This window comes from Ptychodera flava, chromosome 18 (assembly GCF_041260155.1).
Source record: "Ptychodera flava strain L36383 chromosome 18, AS_Pfla_20210202, whole genome shotgun sequence".
Classification (NCBI taxonomy): Eukaryota; Metazoa; Hemichordata; class Enteropneusta; family Ptychoderidae; genus Ptychodera; species Ptychodera flava.
In genome coordinates, this window is record NC_091945.1 from 38451030 (window position 1) to 38466115 (window position 15086).

A 15086-nucleotide genomic window follows, 5' to 3' on the forward strand; every position below is an offset into this window, starting at 1 on the left:
AATTAGCCACACTGAGTAAGTGTCGCTACTAACTTGAAAATCCTACCGCTAACCCTGATTGTATGTCCTTTCCTGCACTACATAATTCAAAATTAAATATTGTTTTTGGCCTATACATACTTGAGGGGTAAGCTTATTTAGTCTCATACATTAAAGATGCACTGTTGACCTACAGAGTCCAAACTTTTTATCATTGTATTGTAGATAGGTGTACACTCCAAATACTAAGTACAAGTGTGGTGAGTGTATAACAAGCAAATGTGTTTTAGTCAATGGTTCATATCAAGGTTGTTGATACTTACAATCCACACTTGAACTTATGCTGGAGCGGTAACCAACCAGTTCAAATAACTTTCATTTATGTCAAAACAATTTGACATTTTGCCAAATTTCACATTTATGGCAATTAATAAACAGTAAGGAGGTACAAAGGACGTCGGTGCTCCCGGGCCCCATGTTAGCTTTTTTCTGAAAACCACTATTTTCACTTTTTCCTCAAAACCACTGATTTGATTATTGTGATGTTTGGCATGGGTGTTCGTATAGTTGAAATACCGTCAGAAATGTTCAAGATTTGGTGATACATGCCTCACATTATTTTTAAACAATATTTTTATCCATTTTTATTTTATATTTACTTGATTTTGCCTCACTTTCGCTAAAGCTACCGTCTGCGCATGCGCACAACTGTAGGACAAAATCTGAGTTGAAGAATCGAAACGGACGCCATCTTGTTTCTCGGTATGGGCACATTTTTGGTAAAGTTGACAGTGATGCACTTTTGCAGCTGTCGTGTATTTTTTGGTACGAAAGGCGCCTTTGATCGACTGAAGAATGATGGCCTCCGTAGGCGATAAACACCGGTACTGGCAGGCATATCAGTTCTACTGAGGAAGTAATCCACTGGCCCGTATAGGTCAGGGGCTCACTTAGGGGAGAACCACTTGATTTCTGGGGGGGGTATAGAGGATTTCGAGGAAAAAAAATTGTCACCAGGTGAAATAAAAGAAAAAATTAAGCCTGTAATGGCTTGAGAAAAAAATATTCTCATAACAGACAGAAATAAAAAAGGAATTGTCACAATGCTGTTGAAATGAGCAAAATTTTGGAAACTTCATTCTCATGTATTCTTTGCTGGCATGCTGCCAAAGGCACGCAAATGTTTTTACCACAAGTAATTCTTATGTGTTTTCTTCCAGCACTTATGATATAAGCATTCACTACTTTACACCTCGGTGCACTCGATGTTTTTCTTCCCTTTTCTGACCCAAGAAATCATGTTTCAGGATTTATCTCAATGGTATAGGCAATATCTAGATGGGACTATTTGACTTGTGTAAATCGTGAAAATTTAAAACACAAGATAGGAGTCAATAAACTAGTGTTAAAACCAATACATTATTCTCTCAATATAAATATGTTTATGTTAGAAAGATTACAAGCTGACAATGAAAATTGAGGAACAACAAATATAATGAAATACAATGTGTGAGCCTTGTTTCTCTGACCACAAAAGATAACATCTCCCCTGAGAACATAAAAGGAATTGACTGTTTTAAAGAAAAGCAGGTATAGTACTGATCACAGTTGATTTGCTAAAAAAGTGTTCTATAATTTAAAGTTGTATATATAATAGACTTTCCATTTTGTTTGTCATTTGTTGGAATGTAAAATGAATAAATAAAAACATCCTGTGATATGTGAAACACTGGCTTAAATTTGAAAAATTGCACTGCTACTCCATTTGAAAAAAAAAATTGATGCAGGTCTGACTGTAGAAATCAAAAAATGCTGTCTCTCTAACAAAAAAAAAGTTCCCATACCCACTTCCTGCATACCCCCCCCGAAATCAAATGGGTCTCCCCTTAATATGCGCATGCGCACATAACAAGTTAGCGTTGTTTTTCGAGGACTTTGAAAAAAAACCCCGAGGCCTTCATGTTTCTCGGTCAGTTGCGAATTTTGACGTTTTAAAGGTTTTAGCGTATATTTGATTGCTGTCATGTTTCTTTTGGCACGAAACGCTCCTTCGATAGACTGAAGAATGATGGCCTCCGAGGCTCCGTACTCGGTACTCTCCAGTACCGGCGAATCCATTTCTTTTAATAGCGAGGCAACCCCACCGGCGGCCCGTACTAATAGCTGGGTGAGAGCGAGGGAATGCTCTGTCCTTCTACCTCCGGCCTCCATGTCATAACAAACTGGCGTATTTTTATGTTAACGTACTGTCCTTTCGACACAGCGATTCCTTTTAGTTTTCTGTTGCTTATTTTGGGTAATTTCGACAGTTGTGCATTGATTTTGACATCATTTTTGACTTCGATCGCTAAAGTGTGTGCTTTTAAAGTTTTATGTTGACCGATTTACTAAGGAAGTACGCGCACTTCAGAATCACGGCATAATCCGACATGGTAATTTGGCATGATCATCAGATCATACATGATCTGAGATTGCACTTTAGCAAGGTCACGATAACTAATGTTGTTTGTTTCACTGTCGTTTAATACCTGTATTTCCACTAAAAGACCATTAGAATTTCCTCCTGGCTACTTTGAAATCGTGCACTGGCATGCATGTAGTTGTCAACATCACTATGCTTGTTTGTGGCGAACAAAAACCCATCGGCAATCGCCACGATCTCAAAAGCGTGGCGACAGCTGATTTCGTCGAAATTGATAAAACTAAGCAGTCCAAATATATGCTAAAGACAAAATAAAAAACTCTTTATTTAAAGCGCTTACTTGAAATTGTAAAGGAAGACAAACTATTACAATTACATTCTCGCGATCTCCATGAACTGGCCTTCCGATCACGCTGATACTGAGATCATGCATGGAGGTAGTGCTGAGATAGACAACCATAGCCAAAAGCAGCAAAACTCAGCGACATTCTGAGCTTTATTGACACAATATTTCATATCGCAGTATCAAATCAAACTGATTACAAAATCCCTGGATCAGCGATATTTTAATGAAATTTCCACATTAATCGTAACTTGTGAAAAGTAAACGTGAAACAAAGACGTCGTGTATGCTGTCGATCGACAGCATTGTGTGAACCATAAAACCAGCTGGCATGGCATGTGCATTGACTGCACATGATAAAAGCAAGTCGACATTGCAATATCAAACGGTCTACATCTTGTGAAAACAACGACGTAGCAGTGAAAGTTGTAATAGTCATCGGTAAAACTCTTCACTGATGAACTGATAATAGTGTCAAACAAATGAAATTGCATATTTAGAGAAGGAAAACCAACATCTCATCGTGGCCTTGAGTGAGAATAAACAATGGCGGATGTGCGGAGTGGGACTATTCTATTTAGGTAAGGGGGGTACGGAGGGACACAGATTCATGAAGGTACTGGCAAAACGTGCCATTTTCCTAGCGATGCTGTAGCGGGAACTTCAATGTCCCATTGTTGTAACACCTTTTCAATAGTTTTTCTGATCGGAAAAGTAATTTTATTAACTGTAATGATCTATTATACGCTCATCACCTTTCTGTATCGGGGTTTAACCAGGGTAAGAGCACATAAAGTAAAGTGAAGTAAGCCTTTATTGAAATCCTATCCCCATTGGGGATCTTGATCATAAAGTGCAATACAGGTTTTGCAAAATCAACAACAAAAGAGTATATATAGATGAGGATGTAACATGTTCATCAATATTTTACTCTTTTTCATTTTTATTTTGGTCTGAGTTCAAACAATTCTTCCAAATCACATAATGATGATTTGTCTGTTCTTGAAAAATGTTTATAAGGTCTTGTGTGTCTCTGAATGTGTTTTTTACAAATGTTTTAATTAGTTTACTTAAACATCATGTCTACTGTGTGGCTAATGAAAGTTGTGTGTGGCTAATAAAATTAGGACCAAATTAGCCACACTGAGTAAGTGTGGCTACTAACTTGAAAATCCTACCGCTAACCCTGATTGTATGTCCTTTCCTGCACTACATAATTCAAAATTAAATATTGTTTTTGGCCTATACATACTTGAGGGGTAAGCTTATTTAGTCTCATACATTAAAGATGCACTGTTGACCTACAGAGTCCAAACTTTTTATCATTGTATTGTAGATAGGTGTACACTCCAAATACTAAGTACAAGTGTGGTGAGTGTAACAAGCAAATGTTTTTTAGTCAATGGTTCATATCAAGGTTGTTGATACTTACAATCCACACTTGAACTTATGCTGGAGCGGTAACCAACCAGTTCAAATAACTTTCATTTATGTCAAAACAATTTGACATTTTGCCAAATTTCACATTTATGGCAATTAATAAACAGTAAGGAGGTACAAAGGACGTCGGTGCCCCCGGGCCCCATGTTTAAAGTCTAAAGACAGGATTGTCAAACGTTGCACATTAAATGCACCTTAGTTTCTATATAAACATAAAACAAAGTCAACTGAGTCACTAGGTACGCGATCGTTGGCAGAAATGAAGCGCATTCATGTGTGTGAATACGGGGCAGAATATGAAAATTTTGTCAATTGTCTTGCATGATCCTGGTCTTGGGATCGACACTGATTGAAAAAGGCTGCAAGTGTCACATTTAGCAAGGCTTTTACCATCGGGTAAAGGGGTGCTACAGTCCCGCTTGCCTGGCCGGTGACCTCACTGCACTAAGAATTGGAGGGTACATTTTCCATGGAGTTGACAGGACGTCTCTTGGACACTTTGTTCTTTTTGGTCTAAAAATCATATAAACAATCTAGTGCGAAAAATAAGGCCTTTAGGTATCATTAATTATTTCAGAATAATTGATTGCAACGGTTATTCTCAATAATGTGTTTTAAAGCATCCTATACATGTGAGAGAAATTATGAAAAACGCTGTAATTTTCAAGCCGACTTTCTTCCAACTTAAGTACTGTCAGGAGAGCTCAAACCTCTGCAAACCTCTGCAATCGGCAATGGTTTACTCCAGGCAACATACAGCTTTAGAATACTCATTGTTGGCTTGCCACCCTGTACGCAATTGCTGTGATTGACACGATTTCAAGTAACTTGCAATGAAAATCATTGATTGACACATGACAAATTCCACTCGTAAGGGCATCCAGTGTGGCATTAGCCAATCTCGACTAATTCATTGAATGAAGCTTGGCAAATTGTTACTCCCCCCAAAGTTTGAGTCATCAGCTATGCCTAAATATAGTAAATAAAAGGGTGTAAATATTCATGATTATCAGGTATTTTGATATGGCGTGAAAATCACATATGGCCCAATTAATGCTCATGAATAATATCACATGACACAGCGCTGCGCCTATTGGTTTAGAGGCATGGCATAATGAGGTCATGCATAATGAGTTGTGCGTGGTTTTGCTGATCGCTCGTTTGTGCTCGTACCGCCGTGCTCGGGATAGCTTGACCGGTAATTTTCCATGCATTGGGCCGTACGTATAGGTTCTCGTGCCATCCCACATCATAGCTCCATCTGAGCAACATTCCATGCTGGGGCCGTACACTTGCTCCTGTCACTGTACCCCAGGATCACAACTCCACCCTAACTGTGCATCGCTGCCACTCGAGCGCTGGGTCAGTGAGTTCCATGCCCAGCGCCCATGATCTATTCTCCAAACGAGCGAGCGTGAGCACCCAGTGCACATGACTAGTACTGCTAGTACCAAATAACTCATTAGCATTCTGAGCACATTTCATTTTTTGCAATATAATGTAGTAGAGATTGAGAATTACCACTACATTCAGAGATAAACTTTGCTTGTTGAAAAAAATCCCAGATAAGCAAATTTCTGTCACATGTTATATACTGTACATGTACTCCCGGTTACTCTACCCACAGTCTCTCCACACCACCATGCTGTACTAGTCTGCAATCACGGGCAGCAATGCATGTATCCGATCAGAAATGCATATGATTGCTAGTACACTTTTTAGATCTTTCAATCTAGGTTTGTCTTAGCAATGCCATTATTGTACCTGTCTTTATAGAAAGATAATTTGTTTTGATAGTTCTCTTTACAAGAGCTGATATTTTTCATACTTGTACATCAAAAATATGTACGCATATAGTAGTAATTGGAGGAATTGCATTGCCAGTCAAATCCGGTTCACAATTATTGTTTTTCAAATATCAAATACGGGAAATGGAAATGCGGACAGTCGAAAAATTGTCAGTTGTTCCAAGTGTAACAGATGGAGTGACAAATCAAGGAGCTTAATCTAAAAAGTTCACCATGTAAACAGAAAACATAGCGATGGCAATGGGGATGGCACCATTTATGTGCAGGGTGAACAATTTAATAATAATGGAACAGGTGCACACTAAGGTCGTCAACGTTCTCAAATCGTTAACAAAATTATTTTGACCAGATCGATTACAAAAGTTTTCAAATTATTGTAGAATTTATTCATGTGATGACAAATATTAATTGTTATTCATGCATTACGAGGTGAACCCACCCATCAAAGACAATGGTTTCTGACATGATGACATAAATGCCAATAACCCGCATTGTTGTAAACCACGCGCATCTTTACAGCACCAGCTTATCGCTACCCGTTAAGAGGCTGTGGTTAATTACGCAGAGATTCGCGGATCTATCGCTGGTTTCCAGCGCTGGCTGAACGGAGCCAATCAGAAAGCCGGTCTCATAAAAGCGCATAAATTATTGTAAGTAGCAATACAAAATGACATGGCTGATCTTGGTGCTCACCAACGCTTCACACTCACTGTCGACAAAGAACGCGCAATGTGTAATGTGTAATGTTTTTGGACTCAACTTCTCTATTCACACCAAACAGACGTCATTGATAATTATTTTACAAGGAAAAGACAGGTTTCTTTGCATGAGGACAAGCAGTGGCAAGTCTGTATGCTAGCAGGCAGGCCGTTCCCATTTTGTTTCATGAGCATTATATCGAAGGGTATTGCATAACTTGAGCAGCCGGCAGCCACACGCCTTGCTGTGCACAGTTGCCAACCCAGCATAGAACAGCACTGCTGTGTAAAACCCGTTGGTCAAAATTATTGATCATAAATTTCCTTTACTACAAGTTATGTATAAGTTATTGCAAGATATGACCGGTTCCTGGACACATGACCGACCGTGAATTGTTGGTAAACTATTACAAATGGTTTCGCAACTGGCTAACCTCTCTGGTTATCAAATTTTTTTTGCAGTCTGTGAGTAAGCGATTGAGTGACTTAGGTAGGCATACATCGGATTTCGGCCGAAAGTAGTTAGAAAAGGTAGTTTTTTGTGCACAATCCAAATCGGAACCGTGGTCGCCATGTATGCCGCCTATTAGCGCAGTCAGAAGGGCTGTGGTGGGAGCTCAGGCCGTAGATACACCGGGAACACACAGCATCCTACGCAGGGCTAGTTTTGAGACATACAGTGAGCAGCGCCCAGTGAACGACTTTGGCTGCTCAGCTCTACTGTTACTTATACACTCCAGTATAATGTGTGCAAGGCAGCCGAGCGGCCACAAATTTCTAGACTGAAATTTGAAAGTACGTCGTGTTGTGTACTTGACACTGCAGATTTGAATAATGATCAGCCATTTGTTTACATGGATAAAAGCCATATCGACGCACTTGACCTCATGGTCACGTACATGTAATCTGATTGGCTGCTTCAGAGCGTGAGGTTTGAACGCGACCTTCTAATGGGAGTTGGCCAGATTTAGTGAGAGGCGACAGCAAGAGAATACCGCGTAAGTAGACGTCGCCGTACTCTACATCTGATTTTAATCAGATTGACGCTTACGGGAACGCCATTGAAGTGGGACCAGCTGGGTTCCAGTTCGCTGCAGGCCGACGTCTCTTGTGTTCATACCAAAGCCATAGTATTCACATGGTGTCACCGCTGCTCTCGATCATGACAGAAAAACTGTCAAAATTTTGAAAGCTGTCGGATTAAATACAACATATATCGGAAGAGATGCAACGGAACCAGAGGATCTTAGAGCCTGAAAGTTCAATCGTGTACACACAAACTACGAGGACCTTGTCTGTGGTTTACGACCTGATATGACTTTGTAAAACAGATTCGTGATTGGCTAACTCTGATGACATGCTCTCAATGAATAATTAATTAACCCCATTCACACTTCCGCAGTTTCCTACCGTAATCTGCCAGAGCTTGATTTTTGCGTTGGTCGGCGGAGCGGAAATTATTGCTCTGGCTCAAATCACTGGTACCGGCCACACCTTCAAAAGCCGGGTTGTCGTGCAGACTGTCTAACAAGATGTGTCTCATGTCAAATTTAGACAATAATCCTTTCAGCTGTGGACTTATGGTTACTTAGCAAATCATCAATGATATTAAATAAGTTTTTATGCTGCCAATATGATACAAAGTCAGTCTTCTCCCCAGAATCAAGCCAAAGCATAGCAAGAAATGGTTCGTCTGTTTGGAGTATCATGAATGCAGATGGCAAATAAAATTGTCAAAAATTGCCAACAAAGATGAAAATTCACAAGTTTAAGCTTTACACCATTCAAATGTCATTGAGTTTTAAGTCGTTTTGAACGACAAACACCGTGAATAATTTTTCATCATGGCAATCAATTTCAATCAGTGGGCCCCCCTGCATAACTACCACTGCCACTGAACAATGTCATTCGATTCTTGATTTGAAAAATCCCACCCAGATGATTACAAGAAATGACATGAACTAAGTAAGACTAGAATCACTCGAAAATCAGGTGTAAAATCTTTCAGAAAATGTGTCATAGTGGAACCAAACATGACACTGCGATCATTGTCAACAAGTTATTGAACATGGCGGCCAATATGGCTGCCGCCGTATTGGAATGCAATGTGAACTCGATCTTGATAGTACTCGGTCTAAAAAAGATCATAATTGTAAAATCACAATCAACCTCATCAGTCAACTGCTTCTCTTCTTTCTTTGTGGCCCATTCCATTGATCAAAGCATGGGAATGTGATCAAAAGCCCTGCTAGTGCTACACCATCTAACTCTGTGTATACTTGTCGGTGATGTATACTGACTATTATAGTAAAAGGCCCTGTCTTTGTTGGTCGCAATAGTCGTTGTAGAATGAAAAGTTGTGAACAACCCAGCCGATTCTTCTACTGTTTTAACTTTGCTCTCAAAACTTACGTACAATTTATCTGATGCATACCATACTTCACACCTTCTACTCTGTCACCAGGTTGAAAGTTGCAGAGCGCTTTAATGTGTAGACAAACTGTACTTTGCATGCAACAGCTTGTAGCTATGCAGAGCGTGTGAACTAATGGATGGCGGGAATATTTTAAAGCGTAGCGGGCAGAACACTGAAAGTTTCACCACCTATTGCTTGTCAGTCCTACCTTGACTTGTGAATATTGGAAGAAATCAGTCTGACATGACACACTTCAAATTGGTTGTAGTTGCAAATAGCTGCCATCAAATCTGTTGTTACTGAACAAATGATTGAAATGAGTCATTTGAAATCTTGAACAACACTGCCTGACATATTGTTTCAGAGTAGTGTATAAACTGAGCAAATGAATAAAAACCCATTCTTGATTGGCAAGAGGTGAAAAAATGAAGAGAGTAACTGTTTTGGTACAGCAGTTGAATAACAGTGAAATTTCCATTGAAGCAGTATCATCAGTAGAAGCTGTGTCCTGACATCACCCCAGTGTGTTCAGTCATTTATAGCAACTTTTGGGTTTTTTTCAGTTGTACCTTAAAGGTAGGGGAGCCTATAAATACCCGTATCTCCGTAGGCATTCATAATCCAACATGAGTGGCACATGGTAGCACCATCAACGAATGCTCCCGAAAATCTGGATCTTTCAAGAACCATGGTGTAAATTAAAGCATTGTTCCAACATATGACGTTTTGTGAATACTTGTGGTATCACCTTGTTGGCAAAATTCTCTCATTTTTCCCATTTTAAATTGGTTTTTGATGCCAAAGCTGCTTTGGTGCTGTGTTCAAAGCGTCCAACGAACAATAGATGAAAGCATTCAAACAACTAACAATCATGAGGGGACGTGCAAAGGTGCAAACGATCAAACATTTGTTGTGTACATCAGATCGATTACGATGTCAACAGTGAATAAACGATTCTTACTACTGAGCAAAATACTAGTACTTGACCAACGGTTACTGAACACGAGTCTCAGATGAGTTCAGACACAGACGGACTATTTCACGGTTTCAAGCAGATTGCCTCTCCCTGTTTGTTTGTGGATCTGTGTACCTGTAGGCCTATAAATGAGTGATGTGAATGTTTACCTGCTGTCTGATACATGTATGTTACGATACGTCTCTTTTGGAAGTATGTTGTAGCCTAGCCCTGCGTAAGATGCTGTGTGTTCCTTGCTTTATATGGCCTCCCACCACAGCTCTGCTGATTGCCATGGACAAAACCAGCGACATGCGGACCCACATTAGACTGAGCACAAAAAACCTACTTTTCAACACCTTTCAGCTGAAATCAACTCGATTCTGATCTATGCCCACCCAAATCACTCACCCTCTCACAGACTGCGAAAAAATTGCTCTTGTGACGTCCAAAACCGTTGTTTGCTGGCAGCCATTTTGTTACAATTTGTTTCATGTTCTGAGGCATAACTTAGGCATGTCTCAACTGATTTTATTCAAAGTTGGTACATGGACTTTGATCTATCTCCATACATATGCACGTGAATTTGTTTCACAATATGATTCAATATGGCTGCGTGGCGGTCATTTTTTTCTGGTCTTTTTTCATGTCCAGAGCCATAACTCAGGCACATCTCAACCGATTTTATTAGCTCCCATTTGCCATACATATATGGCAATTGGGAGGTTATATGGTTGAAAAAAGTCTGTATGTGAGATGTCTGTCTGTATGTATGTATGTATGTATGTATGGATGTTTGTCCGTCCAACGCAAAAACTCTGACACTGCTGCACGTATAAAGCTGATTTTTGGTGTAGTGATGCCATATATGGTCTAAATGTGCCGTTGTTAAAATTAACTTGTTAGTCCATGGATATGCAAATGAGGTAGAAAAAAGGGCGAAAATGGTCAAAAATCAATAACTCAGGAACTACTCTTCTGATCATTGTCATGTTTGGTTTTTAGGTACCTTGGGCCCCACTCATTCAAACATATATAGATTTGGTGTCAATATTGGCTGCTTTCTATTTTTAATGAATTTTTTTCTCTATTTTTTTGCCATTTCAGTAAAAAATTGTTTCCTCTGAAACCAATGGTCTGTTCGCTTTAAAATTTGGTGTGCAGGTTTCTTGTGATGACCCAAAATAAGATTCATCGAATTTGTGGTACTTTTCTTTTTGATAAGGAGAGGGAGATTGGTGAAAATGGCAATTTTGCTGTACTCTTCATATTCACTTTTGCATTAAGGTTCTGAAGGTAATTTGGCCTTTATTGTGTTTTAGAGATCCATACAGACGTGACAGCTATGAATACAGGGACAGGGACAGGGACAGGGAAAGAGATAGAGATGGATTTGAAAGAGGGAGACCCACTTATCATGATTATCCTGAACCAGTAGAACCTGTGCAGAGGCCAATAGATTGTGAAGTCATTGTCGTAAATCGTCAACAGAGGTAAGTTTCATGTACTTCATGTATGTTCTTATGATTTATTCATATAACAAAAAGAGGTTGATGGCATTACTACTACATATCTGTCATCTATGTCCAGCGTGTGTGTCACGTGTGTGACATGTACTGGAACAAATACTTTCTCATATCCTTGTTTTACGCTGAGAGTGTGAGAACACTAGTGTGGGATCAATTTGTTCCTACACAATTGAAATATATTTTCATTTTATGATTGTCATTTGCTGTCTTTGAGCCCAAATTGCATGTATTAAGTGACAAATGGAAGGTCACATTCTGTAAAACCAGAATTATTGGGTGGGCAGACAGGATTTTACTCCCCAATAGATTGGTTTTATGTTTTCACCACTATGGAACTCATTCTCAGCCATTAAGCCCCATCTGTATTGCGGTATTTTTAATCACTGACCCAATTAATGGAGAGGAATATATCCTTTCCAAGAACTTGTAATCAAAGTACCGATTAACAGGTGGGGACTGTGTCATCAATAATGACTTGTTCAAATTATGATAATATTTGCATGTTTTATTAGTCTCCACGGACACCGTCCGGGGGGACTTATAGGTTTGGTCATGTCCGTGCGTCCGTCCGTCCGTTCACGCAGATATCTCAGAGATGCCTGGAGCGATTTCATTCAAACTTGGTACAAGGATTACTTCATATGTCATACAGATGCACGTCAATTTGTTTTGTAATACGATCAAATATGGCTGCCAGGCGGCCATTTTATTACGATTTTTTCATGTACAGAGCCATAACTCAGGCATGTTTCAACCGATTTTTTTCAAAGTTGGTACAAGAACATTGACCAATGTCATAGATATACATGTCAATTTGTTTTGTGATACGATCCAATATGGCTGCCATGCAGCCATTTTGTTACGATTTTTTTTCATGTACAGAGCCATAACTCAGGCATATCTCAACCGATTTCATTCAAAGTTGGTACAAGGACATTGACCTATGTCATACACATGCACATTGATTTGTTTTGTGATACGATCCAATATGGCTGCCGTGTGGCCATTTTGTTACGTTTTTTCATGTCCTGAACCATAACTCAGACATGTATCAAGCGAATTTATTCAAAAGTATTTTTATCACAGACCTAATGAAGAGGACTCTATCCTCTCTGAGGACCTGTAATCAAAGTACCCATTAACAAGTGGGGACTGTGTCATCAACGATGACTTGTTTTGTCTAGTTTTGGTCAAAAAATCTTCTCGGAAAATGCTTGTGTAGTTGGTGCCAAACTTGGTGTAGAGGCTCCTTGGATTGACAGTTTAGAATTTATTAAATGTTAGTATTCAGGCAAAGTGTGCCACCAATGATGTACGTTGCCAGCAATCACAGCCAGCACTGATGTATGCAAATGATCACAGCATATTTAGAAATTTGCTGCTGATTTTCAAATATGTCCCATCTTCATTAGTATTCCCTTAATTGACGAACAAGCCCACACTTATTATCTAAATTGTCTAAAATATCACACAGGCGCTATATCAATTTAGTCACTTGGTTATTATTACTGCTGTGTTATTTAATATTGTAAAGGTGTAAAAGATAACAAAGAAGATCCTGTTTTTACTCAAAGTCTCATGTGAAGTTTAAATAAAAATATCAGTTCAATCAGCAAGGTCATTTTGTTGGCAATTTTGTTGTTTAAATGGAACACAGTTCTGTTTCTTTTTTATTGTTTAGTGGATGTTTCCCTTGCCTGCGTGATTTTTCTATTTTGAATTTACAGAAAAATAAATGCTGATCTTTCTCACAGTTTGTTGACCTTCACCATAGTTTTACACATTTCAGCATCCAATAACATGTACATTGCTATGGTGGTTTATGTAGGATTCTTTCTATTTGACATTTGTTGTAATTCTTCCAGAGAGTATGCAGAGTCAGTGGAACGATCTCTGAAGCAGGTTGGATTGGTTGTTGACATTACTTACCTGGGAACAGACATATCACTGGCACAAGCTCTTGATGATGTCTCAAGACGTGGTGTGCTCTATGCTATCATTGTCACAAGTCAACATGCTTTGCATAGATCAGTCACCCTCAATATACTACATGGAACACCACAAGGTATGTGCTTTCCATCATTTACTGGCAGTTTTATTCCAGTTTCTTCACAAATGTGAATTAAATGTTCAAGAGGAATACCTCTCGTCATGACCTTTAAAGACTAGACACAAAACTTGCAAAGTGGCAAGTTAAATTCCTCATGGCCCACTTGTACATGAACATATCTAGATATATCAGTGATCATCTGAATATATGTCACCAGTTGTACTGGCTCTTCAATAACAGTCCTTGTGCCCAGAAGTTTGCTAAAGATTTGGAAATAATAATTACATGCCAGAAGAAACCATTGACTCCATGTTTGCTCTTAGGTGGACTTCCAGACACTGTCAGCAAATCGTGTCTTTGATCATGGAAAAGATCCATTTACAGTGGGATCTATGAACAAAGCACTGCATTACAAGAGTTTTAACAATAACATTTCTCTGGCATAAGTTGACTTGAAAATATCATGAAAAGTATCAGAGTTGTGAAATTGATGTTATCTTCATATCATATCTGTGAAAACAACCAGAAGCAATGCTATCACCACAAACTTTGAAAAGATTTGTCTCGTACTGGCAGAGCAAGTGGAATTATAGCATTCAGTATCCTTGGAAAGTCTCAGTTTTCAAGGTTTGTATGGCTTGTTAGTTTTGATATACTATAAGTGCTATATCATAAGACTAGATGAACATAATTATTATATAAAATATTTGACAATGTGATAAAGGCTTATGTGACTGCAAAAATTTTAGATGGCTAGATTGTACAATTCTACAGTTCTATTGGTACAGTTAATAGGTTTAACTTCAGTGTATGTCGTTAGCATTTCCATAACTAAACATGACTATCCTCACAACTTGCGTCGTTGTGCATCAAACATAAAAACTCATGAAACAAATCCTGTAAATACCTTACACAGTGTACTAAGGTTAAATAATGATATACAAGATGTAACAAGATTTTTCAATTTATTCAGAAAAATGTCCATAGAAAATCTTTCAGATACATTGTTCTCTCAATATACTTTTGAATACTGAGGCCTTACATTACCCTTGTGTGGTGATACTGCTGCCCTATATTCATTATGAATGTTTTTTAGTTGTGTGTGTGTGTGTGTGTGTGTGTGTGTGTATTTATTACAAATCTGGTTGAGAAGTGTTGTATGACTCTGCATTGTGTCTGAGATATGATCACAGACATTTTTGAATGTTCCAAGGAGCATGTTGTAGTTACCTTTATTGCAGATAAAATTCAAAATTGACTGCATGCATTGTAAAGATAAGTTTTATGAGAAAGTTACTGTGAAGATTGTTAATTTTTATTAACATAATGACCGAAGGTCATTATGTTATTGTGATGAGTTGAGTTGACGTCGGACAGTGAAAATTTTCTGTAAACGACAAAAAGTTAAAAAAACTCTGAATAGGCCGCGTTGATATTTGGTACAGA

At 38.7% G+C, this 15086-nt stretch overlaps 1 protein-coding gene across 3 annotated transcripts in view; it reads left to right on the forward strand.

Moving 5' to 3' along the window:
- Nucleotides 1–15086, forward strand: part of LOC139117749 (nuclear receptor coactivator 5-like) — a 57065-nt gene that overhangs the window by 22685 nt on the left and 19294 nt on the right. For all 3 annotated transcript variants that reach the window (XM_070681003.1, XM_070681004.1, XM_070681005.1), the window contains 2 exons: nt 11384–11554; nt 13456–13655. In XM_070681003.1, the coding sequence (XP_070537104.1) occupies nt 11384–11554; nt 13456–13655 (371 nt within the window). The remainder of the gene's footprint in view (nt 1–11383; nt 11555–13455; nt 13656–15086) is intronic.